Genomic DNA, 20,337 nt, shown 5'->3' with positions numbered 1-20,337 from the left:
CTTTGTTGGTACTGTCCTCTTTATTGTCAAATGCATCTCATTTCTGGCTAATTTTCTATCTATAATCTCAAGGAAAAGGTAGCAGTGCTGTTATTATTCATGGCGTGATCGCTCCTTGGAGCTTATTTGTATGGAAACAAAAGAAGAAATGTGTGGGAAATATCAGAAAGGGAGACAGAACGTAAAGACTGCGAACTCTGGGAAACGAACTAGGGGTGGTGGAAGGGGAGGAGGGCAGGGGGTGGGAGTGAATGGGTGACGGGCACTGGGGGTTATTCTGTATGTTAGTAAATTGAACACCAATAAAAAATAAATTAAAAAAAAAAAGAATCTCCCTTCTTGCCTCTATGGTTCTCAATTATCACCTATTTAAAGTAGTACTGGTCACATCATTCTTCACAATGACACGTCATTCATCATGTCACCATAAGTTCTGGCTTCCGAGGATTCTCTTGAATGTTATCATTGTGCCTCATTGATGATAACCACAAATGTCTCTGGTCTTTTTAAATGTATCATTATGACTTTCTTAGCATAAACATAGATCAGCACATCTTCCACCCATATTTCTACTGAACTTTTAGATCATAATCACTGCATTTCTAGAATGCAAACTCTTTCAATGTTAACTCCACTCCTGGTTTCCACACACAGCCACCAACAGGGATGATAGGTGAGGGCCCCGTGAGGACGCAAGAGTAATTCCATTCCAACAAGGGGTATTTGGCAGGGTTTAAGATATTTGGCAGAGGGGCATGACATAACCAAACTGACAGGAGAAAGAGAGGACCTCCACTGGAAAGGCCCAGTGACATTGCAAAGCAATTGTCTACAAAGCCCTTGGAATAGATAGACATGTAAACCCCTGAAGACTACATGACACTTGATGTGGAGTTTGTGGAAGGATTAGAATGACCATCCTGGGTGCCAATGGAAGGAAGTACACAAAGGACACCTGTCACCACTTCCCACCTTTGCATACGGAAGACAGAGGCTGTCTTATTGGAACACAGACAGGAAAAAACTGCTGGATGGACCCAAAAGTCAGTCAACCTCCCAAACCCTAAGTTCATCTTGTGTCCAATATGAGTGAGTCACCCAAAACTCACCAGTCACAACCTCACTAACGAGGGTAGAAAAAAATGGAGCTCAGTAACTGAAAAATAGGGTTATAAGGTATATAGACACTGTACTCTAGTCAGTAAATTTGTTTCCTATGGAGGTATGGGTCAATAATTTTGAAACTTTTCATATGTATCCCGGGGTTGAACAAATAAGTAAATTCATGGTAAGTAATGGGAGCCAAGCTTCTATGAAAGAGCTAAGTAATAAATATGCAAGAAAGGAAGGTTTGAATGAACTTTGTGGTTCTGGGAATGGTCAGAGACATCAGTATGAACCCTATCTATCTATGTAGATGATGATAGATAGATAAATGATAGATCGATGATAGATAATACAGAAATAATTACAGGTATGTGTTTGTAAATGAGCTAATATACAAACCCACATTTCTTAGCTCTCTTCCCTGAAAGAGTCTAGAAGCAGTGAGACCCCATTAACGAGTACAACCAGGCTCAGATTATTGTTTAAACACCACTATGGATTCAACAGAACCAGAGATCCTTGTAGAAATGACTGTTTCCAGGTCTGAGGAAAGGAAAGTAACAAAATGAGCCTGGAGTATCTCTGAGTGCCAGAGAGTAAAGAAATGCTCAAAAAGTCAAGTATGGGGGCAGGTAAGAGGGACTCAGAAGCCAAACTGAAAGAACTCATAAAGGCCAAAGCTGAAATAATTTGAGCAACAACAACAACAAAAATATGTAGCATTGAATTATAACCCAAAGTACAAAGTAAATATACATGAATTCATACTAGCATAAAGTGAACAAGTAAATAAATGGAGTGAAGTGACATATCTTCCTTACAGAAAAATTCTAAACACACACACACACACACACACACCAGTGAGTCTGCACCATTCTGGTGGCCCAAATTTCTGCACCGTGCAGCAAAAGGCACACTGCAACCGCCATCCAGCCAGAATAATGCGCTTACTAGGCTGCCCTGTCAGAAGTAGAGCAGGCCTCGGGCTCCTGAACCACTCAGCCTCAAATGTCTGAGCTCCCCAGGGGAATCTTACCCCTTAGGAAGCAGGGAAGCTGAACTCTGGGAGTTCTGTGTTTTGGGGCTTCTTCCTTCAAAAGTTTTAAGTCCTCCTTCACTGACCAAGTGACAATGCCATCCAGGTAGGGCACCCAGACCTGATCCTGTGTGGGCCCAGTTCTGTGAAAACATCTTATTCAAAATTTTCTAGATCTGTCTCCAGGGTCTTTGATGAGCCAGTGCCTACCATCTCCACTTTTCCCCTTCTAGGATCTCTCTCAACTTTGTGATGATTGCATCCAATGTGGAAAAGTATTTGATATAGTCAGTGGTGAGGCCAAAGTAGGTGGTGTGTGGAAATGGGTGGAGATAGAGGGATGGAGGGGAGGAGGCTGTGGGATGCAACATTCCAGAAATGAAAGGAGACTTTCTAAACTTGGTACAAAAGTCTTTTGCAAGCATCATGCTTAAAATGAAACTATAAAACATCATTAGGGAAAAGATAAATTGCGGATGGCAGGTACATATGAGACCTATTCTATAAAAAATTCTAAAGTACACAACCTAAAAAGGTTATAAATGACTTTATGCTTGTAAATTCATAGATAACTGTCTTATATCAGTGGTTACCTCTGGGAACAGGGACAAGAGGCTCAATTTTGAGTGTAACATCTCAATTCTTACATTTCACCTTTCAACTCTTGCACTCTCTCAGTCCTATATGTCTTTCTCACTCTTCTATTGCATCCGTGTTCAGATCTTTTGATCCCCCCTCCAACAATGCTCCTCCAAACAGGTGGTGAACTTAAACTTCTTACACCTGTTCATGTATTGTCATCCTAAACTGCCTTACCTTTTTTTTGAGGCTCAGTTTTTTTTTTTCCAGTTCAATTAACCACTCTTACAATCATCTCTATCCTCTTTGTCCGTCACATACCCTAGTCCTGGTAGTAAGGAAAAGCCTATACCAGTTTTCATTCTTTTATTCAGAGTTATCATAATGTTAAAATATTTATTTGAATGTTTATGATCCATAACTCAGAAGATTATTAATGTTTCTTTTCATCAGTTAGCCCCTAAAGAACTAGACTGAAGTGGGAAAAGAGAGAACAGTGGGATATTCACAGATCCTACACAATTTTCAGGATGGCAATACATCTGTGAAAAATAACACTCCTGGACAATAATGTTAGATTCTTTTCATTTTTTATTAATTGCAGCACAGAGAAAAGAGGCAAAATGTTTAAAAGAATTTGTGTTCTTAAGATAGAGGGTTGGTTTTACACCAACAGAAAAGAAAAACAGATGAATAAGCTCTAGGTCTTCATTTCTCTTTTTTTCTCTTATTCTCAGGGAAGGCTAAAAGACAAAAAGACAAATGTAAGTATTGTTTGTAAAATGGTCTGAGCTTTGAAATCTATTCAAATCAATGTTGAATTGCTTAGATTGTCTTCCTGCAATTTCCACAAAAGAAAATCATTCAGCCTGTCCTAGACTCTGAATTCTTCTATTGGGCTGGGGCAGAGGACACACCAATAAGTATTGTAAAGTCCTCTCTTTGTCTCTGATGTCATCAGTTCTTCAGGCTTCAAAATCCCAAGCTTGTCATCATCACTTACTTAATACCTACTTCTTATCTAAATTAATTACCAACAAAACAAGTGTCTTCTCAAAGTTAGAACTTTCCGAAGAAAATCTTGCCATTTAGGATGAAAACAAATCACATTTTAAGAAGATTGAATGTACAAAGATACAAAGTTGCTTCCTCCCTTGAATGCACAATATATAGGTATTATCAGGTGGGCAAAGAGTAAGTGAAAACCTAGTAGTGGGGACAGAAAATAATTCATGCTAGAAAATAGTTGGACAATTTGTTTTTAAAAAGAAAGTTGATACTATTTTTTTAATTTCCCCCAGAATATTACAACCAAAATGGATGAATATGTTTATGTTCAAGCATTTAACTTTTAAAGTGGGCTTAGTAGCAAGTTACTCACTATAAAGTACAAATTTACATAAGGTAGATCTATCACATTCTCCAATAAAATTACTTTGTTACCGGGCTGTTAGATTGAACCGTGTGAAATTATTGCTATTAAACTGTTTTTTACCTTAAAACTTTCATATGGTCCAGCCTACTATCTAAATACCCCACTGTTAAACCATTGCTCAGTTGAATGATTCTATCTACTGTGTCACATTAGGTCAGAATAGGAAACTGGTTAACTCTCAAGCATCGGTCTGAATTTTGAATTGGGGCTCCACCCCTCATGAGCTGGATGGTCCTTGGGTAAATTATGGAACCTATGTCTATCTGTGCCTTCACTTTCTCATCTGAAAAATGGGAAAACTAATGGCACTCAATTCAGGCTACTATTTTGAGAATTAAATAAGTTAATACATATAAAAGTCTTAGAACGGTGACTGGCACTGGTCTATATGGCTCTTGGTAAATGATTGGTCAATCTTTGCTATTTTAATAGTGACTATTATAATTACTTTTTAAAAACCAAAATCCAAAGTATAGTTACCTGAGATGTTTGTTATTGTGTTCTTTCAGACTAAGGCAGCTTGAGCAGCAGCAACGAGTTTTGGACCCTGAGTACAGAGAGATGACAGATTAAGGAAAAATATTAGCATCACTATTAGGATAAAAAATTATATAGCCATCTGTAATTACAAACTAATTTTACACGAATCACATTCTTTAATTCCACTTTGGTAGTAGAATCTCTACAAGGAGCGTTACTGGCATCCATTGTTCCCAAAGGAATAAAAACATTACCCTCAAGTCATAGGGGGAATAGTAAATGATTCAGACATTTAAATATAAAGTTCCCCCATTAACCTAGAAAATCAAACTCAAATTCAACCAAATCACAAACCAGCATTTTCTCAAAAATATGTTTAAATAAATTAATGTATCGGCTCAAAAACTTGAGCCTTACAAATATTTCTATCTGTATTTATAAACATCACAACTTTGGAAACAGAACAAACACTATAAATGTTTACTAATATGCTCCAGTGCAGCAGGAGATAAAAAATGAGAACTATTGAAGTAATTTTGTCAGATAATTGTATGTGGAATAAGATTCTGGTCTTGAATATACAGTGTCCTTCAGATATATAAAACCCTAAGTCCTGGTCAGATCAAATGCAACAAGAAAGGAAATTAGTCATGTCGCAATGAAGAAACTCCAGTACCTCTTCAGAAAAGCAGCCCTCTTTATTTTCAGCTGCGCAGCACTTCTCTACAAAGGCTCCAAAATCTCCCATAACAGTTTTCAGTTGTTCATCTGTTGCCTTGGGCTTGTGTTTCAGCAGTTCAACAAGTGCACTGCATTAGAATGAAAAGAAAACAAAACAACAGCAAAAATCAGGAAAAAAAAGTTTGCCTACGTATAGAAAGCAATGGAATGAGTAAATCGTAGGATTAAAAGGCACAGCAGAGGGAATATGGTCAATGATACTGTAATAGTGTTGTATGGTGAAGGATGGTCGCTATACTTGTGGTGAGCACAGTATAATGTACAGACTTGTCAAATCACTGTGTTGTACACCTGAAGCTAATGTAACCTTGTGTGTCAATTACACTTCAATTTTCTAAAAAGGGAGAAAGAAAAATAGAGATGGTAAAGACAGTTGCATTATTGTTTAAGATTATAAGTCGTGGAGCCTGGCAACTCTGAGCTTGAGGCCCAGGCTTACCACTCTAAGCTTTAATAGTCTCGCTTGCATAATGAGAATAAAGTCCACCCTCCCAGAGTTGGTGGAAGGATCAAAAGAGATAATCAATGTAAATTGCTCAACATCTGTAGTATCAATAAATCAATAGATCTCTTTTCAGTAAGTCTCTGGAAAGGATGTCATTGAATTTATACATTATTCAGATCTTAGTAGTTATACGATATTAAATAGAAAAAAAGCAGTTATACCATATTGAACGGAATTTTCTTGTGATTTAGGAGCTAAAACTGATCCTTAAAAACTTAATTATCCTGTTGGACTCCATCTTAAAAGTTTATAATCTGAGAGTCTTTATATTTGGTCTGCAAAATTTACCCCAATCAGTTAATATGGGAGAGGCCACAGATAATAAAACTATCCAAACTGACGGAAGCTGGTAGTGGTTCTCTTTTATGGACATCCACAAGGATAACAGTGCTAGAGAGAGGTTGGGGGTTTTGCAATATTACCCATAAGTCTATGGCCATGATTAGAACCCCCAAGATAACACTATAAACATTTACTAATATGCTCCAAGTTAACAACTTTATGGTGCTAAATTTCATGCATTTCCAACTCCTGTGACGGCAATAGGGTTTCAAGCCTCAGAACTCATTTTCCTAGATATTTTTCACTCAAGTCCAATTCTCAAAAGTTATATGTTGAGGATTTGCCTTGCCTGTGGGTTGCCATTGAACAAACTTAAAATAACCATTCATGCCTAGAAATAAATTCCATGATTTCTAATAACTAATTTGTTATTTGCACAAACGCATCAGTTAATTGTTCATCTTTTTCTGATGAACTTGTCTTAAGACACTATTCCACTGTAGCTTTTATCCATATGATTATTCTGAACGATTTGTAGACAAGATTATACCACAGAGGGTTTTTTGCTAAGAAAACAAAACGCTATCCATTTTATTCTTGACATTTTTATCAGCTTACTAAGACCAATACATAAATACTATTTTCTAAAGAACATAATCTCTACCTCAGAAAAAGTTACACATTTCAATTTACAACTCTCACTCTCAAGACTCTAAACGCTTGCAGTAATGAAATATTACTCACGTTTGTTTCTTGACTTGTTTCTCAGCCTCAGGAAGTGTGCATAAATCTGCATGGAAAGTGAATGTTTCAGCATTAAACTCTTTGGGAACATAGGTCTCATCGACTTCCAGACCAGAAAAGCATGGTCGTCTGTTCACCAAGGACTCTGAGCAGCATTTGGTAACTCTCTCGCTCACTGGGGTCTTCTCGTGCAACACACACAACCGGTTCAGGACCACGGACAGCTAAAGAACAGGTAGGAGGGTAGAAATTCAAAAGAAGCATTAAAAAGTTTTCCATGAAAAAAAAAAAAAAGTTTTCCATGAACTCCTACTTTCCAATGGACTAAAAGGTATGTTATATTTTAACTAGCAATGTTTAATCTAAGGTTGATTTGAGGAAGTGATTTGCTTAACTTTGGAACTACAAATAATGAGGGACTTTTAAAAGTATTTTCTCTTAAATATGTCTACATTTTAAGAATAATTCACTTGAGAAAATAATTGATTAAAATAATTTGACATGAGTCTTAAGATATGTATTAGAGTAGGAAGGAAATAGTCTTACACTGATACGTATTTTAAAAATACCCTAAAGAATATGAAAGTTTTAACTGCTAGGATTAAACATAGAAAATTCATGGAATTTTTGTCAATTTATCATTTTGGGGATCTTATACAAATCCTCGTTCAGGATACTATAGATGACCAAGTCCCGGCTGCCACTACCAAATACACACACGTGCATGCACATACATGTTAGTTCAGCCCTGTTTCTGAAAGTTAGCTTTGTCCATTTCTAAAGGCAAAAATTAATTATTAATTTATTATACATAAAAGACTCACAAAGTCATCAGCACAGGACATTCTCTCTGATTCAGGTTTCTTACAACATTTGGTGCCCACTTTTCCTAGTTTTCTTGAGACCTCCACGAGAGTTGGAGTTGACACTTGGGGTGCTTTCTTGGTGTAACGAACTAAGAGCCTGTAACAAAATAGTCCATGTGTTTTCAGCCAGGCAAGAAACTGTCTTTCTCTAACATAGTAAGTCAAGCAGAGAACGCTTAGGTAAAATTAACTAAAATGACTTTCCGTCCATAAAATTATCTCTGTCTCCAGGTTGGTTGAGTAGTATGTGGGAGGACTTGGTCCTGAGTAACTAGTTAAGCTTATCTTTGTTTCCACCTGTGCTATTCAATCTTAGGAAAGTGACTTACTTTATCATAACTCAATGACACTAGTATATTTATTTATTGTTTCTTTCTTTCAATAAAACCTACTGACATCTTAATATATGTCAATATCATGCTAAATTTGAAAGATACGTATAAGTTTTCTCATCTATAAAATGGAAAAAAATTATATCTGACTCAATAGGGATGGTGCAAGCATTAAATTAAAGTATGCGATCAACCTGGCATAGTATCTAGCACATAATAATCACTTATTAAGAGTTCAAATCACCACCAAAAGTCATGTGTGACTACAATCTACTCAAGAGAAGATACTATATCTGGTTTTCTGTTCTTATCCCCAGCACCCATAGTTAGAAGAATGCTAACATATGTAAACTGAACAGTAAATATCTACTGAATGATGTGTCTTTTATCTTTACCTCCATAGATAAGGCTCTATGTGGATCAGGACATTCATCTATCAGCTTATATATTACTTCTGAGCTACTATTATTCAAAGTCTACCACTGCCTCCTTTGTAAAGCATTGCTATGTTTTGTTTGCCCACAAGCTGTTCCTTAACCTTCAAGGGGCATCCTTGGTTCCTATATTCCATGATTTGCTATTTCCCTTTCTAATCTCAAGAGGCCAATTTTTTAAACTGCACTCAAATATAGGCCTCTCCATTCCATTAACCATTTTATCTCTCCCTCTCCAGTCTTTCTTGATAGAGAGAGATTAGGAATATATACTATATTTTCATGAATAAAATGTCTATGATAAGTGGTATATATATTGGGTCTTAAATAATAACAAATTGATCAAGAAAAAAAATCAGCCGATAAACAAAAATACTTACGCATTTTGGAAGCCATACTCTCCAAGTTTTTCAAAAAGTTCACAGTTTGTTTTGACTAAATTCTGAGGCTCATCCACAAGAGGTTTAAATTCATCAAGCTGAAAGGTAAAAGAATGGTGTTGATAGAATTCCGCCTGAGGACCAAACACAGGGTTTTTTTACACCCCTCTAGGCAGAATGAGATCCTTCCTCCTTTCTGCTCAAAGTCATGTAATTAGATCTTTGATGCCAAATCTATCAAACATGTTCAAACTGTTATTTTATTCAGGGAGGGCGTACAGTATAAGAGATTAAGAATACTCAGGCTCTGGAGTGTTACTGCTGGTGTTAGAACCAGACCATCCAACTCATTTTCTAATTGTGTAATTACACCCCTCATCTCCAGACTTCAAAACCCTTGCTGCTAAAATGGGGATTAAAAAGAAGAAGAAGAAGAGGAAAAGAAATAAAAATACAAAAGAGGAGAAAAAGAAAAAAATTTTAAATTGGGATAAAGATGGTATTCACCTCAAGAATTGTTCTACAAACCACCTGAGCTAATGAATTTAAAACGGTGCCTGGCAGATAATAAAAGCTTAACAAATGATGCCTCTGACTATATCATCATTATTAAGCCATCTATCTAGTTGGATTCTGAGCTACCTGAGATAAGAGAGTTTACCTTAGTCATTGGCTCCAGTATGGTGTTTGGTATATAGTAGGTTCTTGATAGAGGAAAGAATGACTTTCCTTTGATTTTGAAGTTTGGAAACTACTTACTATATATGCCAGGAGTGCTAAATATCTTAAACATGTTAAAATCCTCTTAAACTATAGCTGAATATGGCAAAAATCCTCAAGATTTCCTCTCCTTACTTAAAGTCTTGTAAAACAATCTCTAAACCTTTTCCAAAAAATCTGAAAATATTCTAAATGAATAGATTTCACAATCATCCTTAAGATGCTAATTCTTGATATTTGGTAAGTCTTAGAATCCTGGTTAACTTTATATCTAAGTTAAGCCTCTTAACACTTAAATTTATCTTATTTTGTTCTTCAGGAGTGTAAAAATGAAAAAAAGGCATGGTCAAAATTTTGTGAAATTAGAGGCTGTTCTCTTTAGATCTTTCCTTTCTAGACTACTCTAGGTTTTATTAACCATTCCATTTAAAGCTACTTTTCCTGTAATATTTAAGAGCACAAAACTGAAACCACTCCAAGAAAAGATCTAAATTGCACTATTTAGCAACTCACATTCTTGGATTATTTGTTTTTCTCATTATTAAGGATCATCAGCCAGAGGATGACACTTTTTCCCTTTGAGAAACCTACCACTTTGGCATAGCATGTAGGAGGATCATCGGTGGCACAGCATTTCTCTAGTGTGGCTTCATATTCCTTGGCGAGTCTCAAAAGCAATGAGACAGAGTACTCTGGATGCCTTCTTGCGTATTCATACAAAAACCTGATTCAGATGAAAATGAAATAGTTTTACTTGGATTTAGTTAGATACCAACAAGAAAGGTCACATAACTAACTCAAGAGTAACTCATATCACAAAGGTCTGAATTTGACCAGACCCCATGCAGGGAAGTTTAGTGGCTAAGGGGGCTGCAGTTCAGAATGAAAGCTACCTGCATTCCAATCCTGGCTCTGCCACTTATTTTACTATATCACCTTAAGCAATTTATTAAAACCATCATGGCCTTAGTTGCCTTCTTTGTAGAATGTGGATAATAACAAGTACCTATCTCATAAGATGGGTTGTGGGAAACACATGACATAATCAATGCAAATACACATTGTCTGGCACATAGTAAATGTTTGATGAGTGACACCTGTTATTATTATGTGTATTTTTAAGAATTTGAACTATACCACAAAAGGGTTTTGATGGAGATATATTCTTAAATTTTTCTTTTTCCTCTCTGAATGAGTGAAATCTTGAAGGGTACATGATTATGTAAAATATGTAGTGCACATTACACTCTTATAATCCAACAATAAGGGCATGATCCTGGATTCCCAGGTTCAAGTCCCACATCAGGCTCCTTGCATGGAGCCTGCTTCTCCCTCTACCTGTGTCTCTGCCTTTATCTCTCTGTCTCTCATGAATAAATAAATAAAATCATTAAAAAAAAACAATCTGACAATAAAAATGCGAAGTTTATCATCAAACTTACTGACTATATATACTCATTTATTTTGTCACTTAATTTCATGCTATCCTGCCATGCTACTGTATTTCTAGTCTGTTCAACCAAATATAAAGCACCTAGTTAGTAGCAGACTCCACATTTCTTTTTATACTTCCTTATATAGGCGAATAAATGGCAGATGGAGAGACAGATACATAAACACAGAGATAAAAGGATGCATGACATATATTCACACATATCTATTGTAGTAAGTTCAAGAAATACTCTTTGAGTGAACAAATGAATAATATGTATATAATTTATGTATACACAGAATGTTCCTAGACATATTTCCAGAAATATCCCTAAGGAGAAAATGAATGGGGTGAGGGATAAAGATAGAAATTTTTATTACTTCTCTTCCCTATTCTCTTTTCTACTGATTGAGTTTTTGCCATAAGCGTGTATTATAATACACAGTTTATAATAATTTTTCTAAGCTAATTAATTTTTCCCAAAAAAATTAAAAGCTAGGAGAGGGAAGGATAAAGAAATACTGTAGACAACATGGAAATTGTAGCAATGCCTATAGAAAGCCCAGTTTATTTATCTTCCTGAATCCTGAGACCACATAAAAGCTATGGAAGGATTATTCCTTATCCACTTACGTGCCCAGGAACACATCCTTTGCCTCCTGATAGTTTTTGCAAACCTCCTTATCTTCAACAAAATCAGCAGCTAATGAGGGCAGGTCACCAGGTAACTCATCTCTTTCCACCTCAGCAAGACACTGGGATTTTTCCAACACAGGCTTATCACAGCATTCCTTCAGTTTAGTGGAGATTGAATCTTGATTTTCACACATATACTTGGCAAGATCCGCCTATAAGCAAGTTGATAAAGATTTTTCAATGTAAATCGACATTTCTGCACTTTCTCTTTATTATGTTGGCAAAACATGTTTATTGTATTCAAAGACCATACACACACCAACATGACTCCTATGAACACTTTTAGTCCATGTTCCTAAGACTAGAGACTCAGATAGAACTACTATATAATATTTCCCCTCATTTACAAGAGACTGGTCGGTAACAGGGGCCCATCTCGGCTATTAATAATTTTATATTTCAACTGTTAAGGTATTTAAAAATTTTTTTTTGGCATTTAAGTTTCTAAATTAAAACTCAGGGGATCCCTGGGTGGCGCAGCGGTTTAGCGCCTGCCATTGGCCCAGGGCGCGATCCTGGAGACCCGGGATCGAATCCCACGTCAGGCTCCCGGTGCATGGAGCCTGCTTCTCCCTCTGCCTGTGTCTCTGCCTCTCCTTCTGCCTGTGTCTCTGCCTCTCTCTCTCTCTGTGTGACTATCATAAATAAATAAAAATTTAAAAAAAAGTAAAACTCAGTAGTGTTTTTCAAATATTCCCCTCAAATTAAGTACAGGCATTTTGAAACCAAATAATGAAATAAAATGTGAGAGATCTTTGAAAAATTAGGACCATAGTCACAGGTCCTATTTTACAGTCACATACATGTAAAATCTTTGCCTTAGTATTCCAGAAAGAATTCTGAGAGATTAAGATTCTGGTATTTGGTCAAATTTTTAAGTTTGGAGAAAAGTGATATCATGCTAAACATATTTGTATAGGTAGCACAGATAGTTAAGTAAGAGAGAATATAAAGTGGGAAAAACTACATCATTTCCAAAGATCTCTTCAGATAGCAGAACTTCTCGAACTCCACCCACCCCCCAAAAAAGAAGTCTTCTTAGAAATCTACCTTTATATCAGCTGTCCTACTTCAGTGTAAGACTTTGCCTCAGAATAGGACTGAAATGGTTACAAATTAGTGAATGTGTTTATCAGATCATTTAGTGAGTGAGATAGCCAGGTTAAAAAAGAAAAGAAAAGAAAAAAGTCCATAAGGCAGGGAAAGAATTGAGCAGATTAGGCACAGGAAATAATCTCAACCCACTGTTGGCTTCAGCGATGGATCATCCCAAGCAAATTCACCCTCCCAACTGACGCATGTAAGTCACCAAAGAGCATACTGCGGATTTTTTACCCTGTCATCTGCACACTCCAGCAGGTCACCATGGCAGCATTCCTTGTGGACTTTGGTAAGATCTGTCACCACCTTGGAGATCTCTGCAAAGTCAGCTTTGGGAAATCGCTGGCTCAGGCGAGCTACTGACCTAAAAAGAAAATTCGCCCGTGAAAACATTATTGACGTGCAATATTTTATGTGAAAGCATTAGGAAAGTCCTATTTAGAACAAGAAAATTCAGGGCAAAATAGCATATCAATAAACTTTGTACAATTTATTTGTTCTTATGTTAATGCTAGTTCCGTACCACATGGTTATCTGAGGGCAAAGCGTTTCCTTAGGGCAGAACTAGCTATTGTGAGTGTGTATGTGGTGGATGGAAGTCAAGCGATTCATAAAAGCAGAAATCAAAGAGGGATTCTAGAAGAGGCAACATGGGGAGAGGCACCAGGTTTGGAGTCCAGACCCCGCTCCTAGATCTGGCTGGGACACTAGGCGAGTTCCCTGGCCTCTGTGAACCTCAGCCTCTACACGATGCCAGCGGCCCGTGACATTGCAGGACTGATGTGAGAATTAAACTAATCCATGTGTAAGCATTTTATAAACTAGAATATGCCATGCAAACTCCCGTTATCTTTTTAAACTCAATCTTTCTGACATCTAAGAGTCTCTGAGAAAAGAAATTTTGTAACTTCTACAAAATGAGGGAGTTTTGATGAAGCATGCTTGGACTAAGCCATTGATCCAGCACAGTATCTAAGCTTTCTGACAACATGTTAATATCCATATGCGTTCCCAAATCATGTCAGTGTCTCCTAAATCTGATAAAAGCTTCCTCCTCCCCCAAAACCGATCCCAGCCTGTTTAACTGCATATCATTTCATGTTGGGGCGGGGGTTGTTTACTGATTTCATTAGCTGATCTTGGTGGTGTGGGTATAGGGATAGCAGGCAAAGATAGCTCAAATGATGGTTTCTAGAGTGCTTGCAAGATGTCTATTATTTTCATTTTATACCCTGTTGCTGTCAATTCATTGTTGACTAGCAAGTGAGGCATGGGGGAGGGGATTTTTCTTGGTTTAGGAATTGGAGGATGTTCCTAAAACCGGCTAAGTTAATATAAAAACAGAGGCCCAGACAAATAGAAGAGATTGACAACAGAGCTAGAGCTGTGAGAGACTGAGAACTAACCTTGATGGCTAAATTTAATTATCAGAACATGAAAGGACAAACATATTCAGATAATTGTGTTGTTTGGGGGATAAATTTAGGTAGAGGACCCTGACTACTGCTTTATAAAATGAATGGATCATTAGTATAAGGTCTCTAGTCTTTCTAAATAAATAGAAGTTTAAATACCTGTCCTATAAGGACAAAAAAAAAAAAAAAAAAGACACCCTCTAAATTCTTTGACTACTTAGAAAAAATACAATAAAAAATAATGAGGAATTCTCACTGACGCTCTGATTTTCACCACTGTTAAATTTCTACCTTTTAAATGACTAGAAAGATGTATGGGAAAGCACCATATAAAATGCCACGTAAATGTACATTTTTGTCTACTGGATCATAACCATTTACATCCTTATAAAGATTTAAACTAAGTTTGAAATACCAGGCTTTAAAGGCTCTATCTCCGAATTTTTGGAGGCTGGCACACTTGAATCTCTCCTTGGCAGATGAAAGCAGTACTTTTTCCCTCAAAGCCTCAATCTGCAAACAAAAACAAATAAATAAAAAATAATGATAGTAATATTTTGGAAAAATTAGAAAAGGAAAATTCTACACAAAATGCTCTTTCAAAACTTCAGATGTGACTTCTTAGTTTTTCATGGAATTCATCTCAACCGGTCGGGCACCAAGCCTCACGTCATAAGCTCCCTAGAGATGAGAAGGCAGTGTGTACGGGATATTTATGGGATGAACAGATAAACCCAGCCTTCTGGGTACAGCTGGAGTCTCCGGTCTGAATTCCCTCCCCAATAAAATGGGCTCATGAAAAGATAAGCAGTTTCTGTGCTTCATTAGAGAGACTGACTCCATGAAAGAAGTGAGATATTCAGACACATGCATTCCTCTGCCAGGTTCACGTTGGCAAATCCGAGAAGGAGGCAGGAGGAGGTCAGGGGCCTTAGACGGTGAAAGATCTTGGGGTGAGCGGAGAGGGAGGGCGGCTTTGTTCACCGTGTAAAGAAGCTTGTAAGGGAGACGCCCATCCCCTGGATGCGGCCCTAAGATGCTCAGAGAGTGGGGCCTGATGATGGCCCCCCCTCCCCCCCGCCCGGCCTACCTTGGGTCCCAGGCAGGCGGCCTTGTCTGCGGCCTGGCAGCACTCCGCAAAGACTCCTTTATACTGTTGAGCATAGTACAGGAGTTCTGGGGCGTAGAAGTACGGATGTCTTCTGGCAATTTCGTACAGGTACCTAGTTTCCCAAAAGAAGAGCAGGCGGTCATTCTGCCCTACGAGCATCTCGGGCACCTCGGGCACCTCGAGCATCTCGAGCATCTCGGGTACCTCAGGCACCTCGAGCATCTCGGGCATCTCGGGCACCTCGGGCACCTCGAGCACCTCGGGCATCTCGGGCACCTCGAGCACCTCGGGCATCTCGGGCACCTCGGGCACCTCGAGCACCTCGGGCATCTCGGGCATCTCGGGCACCTCGAGCATCTCGGGCATCTCGGGCACCTCGGGCATCTCGAGCGCCTCGGGCACCTCGGGCACCTCGAGCATCTCGGGCACCTCGGGCACCTCGAGCATCTCGAGCATCTCGGGTACCTCAGGCACCTCGAGCATCTCGGGCACCTCGGGCACCTCGAGCATCTCGAGCATCTCGGGTACCTCAGGCACCTCGAGCATCTCGGGCACCTCGGGCATCTCGGGCACCTCGGGCATCTCGAGCGCCTCGGGCACCTCGGGCATCTCGAGCATCTCAGGCATCTCCGGCACCTCGGGCATCTCGGGCACCTCGGGCATCTCGAGCACCTCGGGCATCTCGGTCCGACACCGGTCCCTGCAGCGGAGGGCCCAGGCCCGGGGGAGCGCGGCCCGCGGACTTACTTCCCCAGGAACAGCTGCTCGTTGTCCTGGAAGGCGGCGCACAGCGCGTCGGGCTCGGGGGCCACCAGCGGGGGGAAGCCCGGGTTGTCGTCCTTGTGCGCCAGGAAGCACTCGTTCCTGTCGGGCTCCTGCTTCTCGCAGCAGTCGGCCATGTCCCCGTACTTGTCCCGGAGGGAGGCCACCGTGCACAGCTTGTCCCCGAACAGGGTGTGCTGGGCGGGAGGGAGCAGCCAGGTCACCCGCAGGCCCTGGGCGCTCCTTGGGCCCAAAGAACGGTATGGAGAAGTCAAAGCATCGGTGCACCCTGGTTAGGAAGTCATGCAAACGTCCCCCTTTTTTCCTTAGCTTTGGACAGTTTCTCTTGAGCTGACCATCCGTGGGATCCTCCTAGGAATTGCCCACCACACCACTAGGAAGAGCAGGTGCACCCGGGGCAACCAGAAGGAAGGAGCATCGCCTCTGCTTCTAGCTGGCGCTGCACACAGGCCGGGAAAAGTAGTAGAAATAGATAGATAGATAGATAGATAGATGATAGATAGATAGATAGATAAATAGATGATTGATAGATAGATAGATAAATAGTTCTGTATTTTATAGACCTCACTATTAGCCAGAAAGTCTATTCACATCAGCTGTTATCAGATAGATAGATAGATAAATAGATAGATAAATAAATAGATGAATAGATAGATAGATACATAGATAGATAAATAAATAGATAAATAAATAGATAGATACATACATACATACATACATAGATAGATGATAGATAGATAAAAAAAATAAGAGGAAGATAGTCCTCTATGCAGCAGGCGAATTCACATCAAGGAAGAAAGGCCGCAGATAGTTTCTCACTTTATCTGCTCCTCTCCGAAAGGTCCAGTTCTTAAGTAGATAAAGCTTAAACACTGAGGAGTAACACAATTCACTGTTTATTGCTATGTTGAAATATAGATCTTCTGTTCTAGAAACATTTTTGCCTCAAAACGTGTTCCATTAGATGTATTCTTTCTGTCCCCATCAACGTTTATCATGAAAGTAACTGGAACTTCAGGGGAAAATATATGGCTGAAGACAGGATTTATTAATTTTCCATAAGTACATTTTTAAGAATTCATATTTACAGCCGTAACTCTATGTTAAAGACATCGAGTTAAAGTACTGATTCTACCTTGAGGGAGAGATACGTAGAGAGAAAGAAATAAAAGGAGAAAAGAATTCTGGGATACATAAAAACTGGCCTTGCCCCAGAAAGGTTGAGCGGTGAGAGAAACATAAACCTCTCCTTGAATTGAACACCTCCCTGGAAATACCAAAACGTCAAAGTCCTTCAAAATGAGTAAATGCCCTTATTTTTTATTCTATGTGAAAATGCAACTATCCCTAAAATGAAGACTATACATCTGTACTATTATTTTAACTAATAAACAAAATTACCACAGAAATCCTACGAGTGCCTCCGGAAGATAAAAAAAACCATGCTTTCACTGTTAGCCTCCAGGAGAAGAAGTCAAATCTCAGATTTTAAAAAGAGACTTTCACAAATAAAAAATTTCCACTTAAATACATTACAACCATTGTGTGTGGTCTTCATAAAAAAAAAAAAAAAGGCTTTGAAAACTGTGGATTTAGCTAGAGCATCTCTATCATAGAAGAAACAATGGCAATGCTCGCTTTTGAGACTTGTTTATGAATCAGTGATTGAGGATATTAAGTGGGATTTTTTCCCCTTTGAAATAATCAGGATCACTTATGAGAAGAAGAAATAATCCCCCAAATTGAATGTACTCACAAGGGATTTGTCACAGTTGGCCCCTGACTCTTCAGCAGCACAGGCTTTTGCAAACTCAGTCACTTCCTTGGCTAGTTTCACATGATCCTCAAATGGACACTGCTGGAGATACTGAGAAAAGGCAACCAGCACCCTGAAACAAAGGACACAGAAAAATGTAACATGATGAAATTTTAATATAAAGTAGCTTGCTGGGTACCTGGATGGCTCAGTGGTTGACCATCTGCATTTGGCTCAGGTCGTGATCCCAGGGTCCTGGGATCCAGTTTCACATCGGGCTCCCCACAGGGACCCTTTTTCTCCTTCTGCCTGTGTCTCTGCTTCTCTCTGTGTGTCTCTCATGAACATAAATAAAATCAAGAAAAAATAAAGGAGCTTGCTATGCTGGATAGCAAACTGTGTGTCTGTATATGTTCTGTATTTTACAGACCTCACTATTAGCCAGAAAGTCTATTCACATCAGCTGTTATCAGAAGCTAAGCAGGCATATTTGGCTTTCTGGACAGAGGACAGTATCTACACTATGTATAAATACATGTGTGCGCATGTCAGTAGATGCACAAACATAGAGCAGGGAAGTGAAATGTATTCTAAATAAATCTAATTATTATGACCAGGGACATTACATAGGCCCTTTGACTATTTACAGCAACCTCCCCCCCCACACACACACACATCCCTCTCTTTTCATCAGGCTGTAGCATGAGATTGACCTCTAAAAAAGAAATTTCTCATTTTATAGTGGATTAAAAAATATTAAAATACTCTCAAGAAGCCATAGATCTGTTTGCTAGGTAAAAGAACTAAGTGAGCTGCCACAGGAATCAGGTATTAAAGTCTTTCCCACCATGCAGGTTGGATAGGAGTTCCAGGGCTACAGTAGGCACATGGGGCTACAGAGATTCAAATAACCCAAAATCAAATGCAACTTTAATTTCTGACCCTCAGTTGCACTTGACACATTTAAAGCATTCAATAGCCACATGTAGTGTGGCCAGTGGCTACCATATCGAACAGTATTGATATAGAGCACTTCCATCAATGCAGACACTTTGATTGGATAGTGTGATTCTAGAACCTGGTCTCTGATGACTGAGGAATATAAGAACTTCAGAATGATAACCAACACTATTAGAAAAAACAAATTTGACTTTTCACTGTCTTAACTTACAGGCCTCTGAAATGTTCTTCTCCCAAATCATTGTACCGATGAGCAATCTCACTCTTATCTGGAGAGGAAAAAAGAAAAAAATAAAAATAAAACAGATTTGTTACATTCTGAAGAAAATGACCTCGTTATGATGTTACTTTTTGTGTTTCTCTCCACATGACTTAAGTATTCGTTTGCTCCAAAATATTGGCCTCTTATCCTGACAGAAAAATCTTAGAATGATGAAGTATTCATTCTGCATTAAAACAGATAAGTTATTCAATCACGAATGATATGATTTCAAAAAATCATTAAAATCGTTAAATATTTGTAGCCTTATATTCAAACTTGGATAAGATCTAATGCTCTTGTAATGTCTATTAACAGCTGCTGAGAGGACAGACTGAAATGAAAAATATAAATACAAGTTCTATTTACAAGATTAGCAACACAGGTTTGTGGGTTTTTTTTTTCCCATAAATCACAGTGCAATAGCCTTTGGGAATACGGAGCTATCAATTCTAACATCAACTATATTCTGTGAAGTTTAAGGCACTCTAAGCTCCTTCATGTACAGAAGGTAGTTACAGCTACTAAATAATTCTATTTTTTTTTTCACATAGGATGTTGGAAATATATTAATAAGATAACTTCCTCAGGCTCCCTGCTTCTCCCTCTCCCTGCCCCCACCACTTCATGCTCTCTCTCAGATCTTAAAAAATAATAACTTTCAAAGGGGTCACAAATATAAAATATCATCACTGTCTAGAAATAAATGCTAAAGGAAAGCAATTCTGGAAAGATGCAGGGTTTTCTAAAAATTTCTTTTACAAAAAAAAATTTATTTTACTAGGAAACTAAAATAAAGTTGAACAATAGGAAAATAGAATTCTTACATGCTTCTCGTCGAACCAAGCCCCTGGAATAAGCAGAGCTAAAGAGAAAGAAGAGGGAAATAAAAGTTACCCACTTCATTGTGCCAAAGGCTTGTGGGGTTGATAGAAGAGAAAAGGTAGGACGAACAGAGGGAAATTCACACTAATATACTTCTTTAACCAATAATTGTAGATTATTAACCAGACTCATCTTTGTATTTCATTGGCTCCCAACTGATTACAAAATTCATATCATTCTTGCCAAAAAAAATTGTTTGACTAAATCCGTTGCGTATGTTTGCCATCTGGAACTGTTTTTACCACAAGACCTTGTCAATTCATTAGTTATGTAAAACAGCTTATCAAATTTTACATAA

The 20,337-nt window shown here is 38.5% G+C and overlaps 1 protein-coding gene across 1 annotated transcript; it reads right to left on the bottom strand.

The window, feature by feature from the left end:
• Nucleotides 1-3,295: 3,295 nt before the first annotated feature.
• ALB (albumin) lies at nt 3,296-20,090 on the bottom strand. The gene is given in 15 exon segments (NM_001389214.1): nt 3,296-3,465; nt 4,638-4,704; nt 5,314-5,446; nt 6,910-7,133; nt 7,734-7,872; nt 8,922-9,019; nt 10,233-10,365; nt 11,707-11,921; nt 13,105-13,234; nt 14,701-14,798; nt 15,376-15,508; nt 16,144-16,355; nt 17,936-18,068; nt 19,107-19,164; nt 19,982-20,090. Coding segments are annotated over 14 exon segments (1,827 nt in total). The 5' UTR covers nt 20,061-20,090; the 3' UTR covers nt 3,296-3,465; nt 4,638-4,662.
• Nucleotides 20,091-20,337: the final 247 nt, after the last annotated feature.

The sequence above is a fragment of the Canis lupus genome, chromosome 13 (genome assembly GCF_011100685.1).
Source record: "Canis lupus familiaris isolate Mischka breed German Shepherd chromosome 13, alternate assembly UU_Cfam_GSD_1.0, whole genome shotgun sequence".
NCBI classification, from domain to species: domain Eukaryota; kingdom Metazoa; phylum Chordata; class Mammalia; order Carnivora; family Canidae; genus Canis; species Canis lupus.
This window is presented reverse-complemented; position numbering and strand designations above follow the sequence as displayed.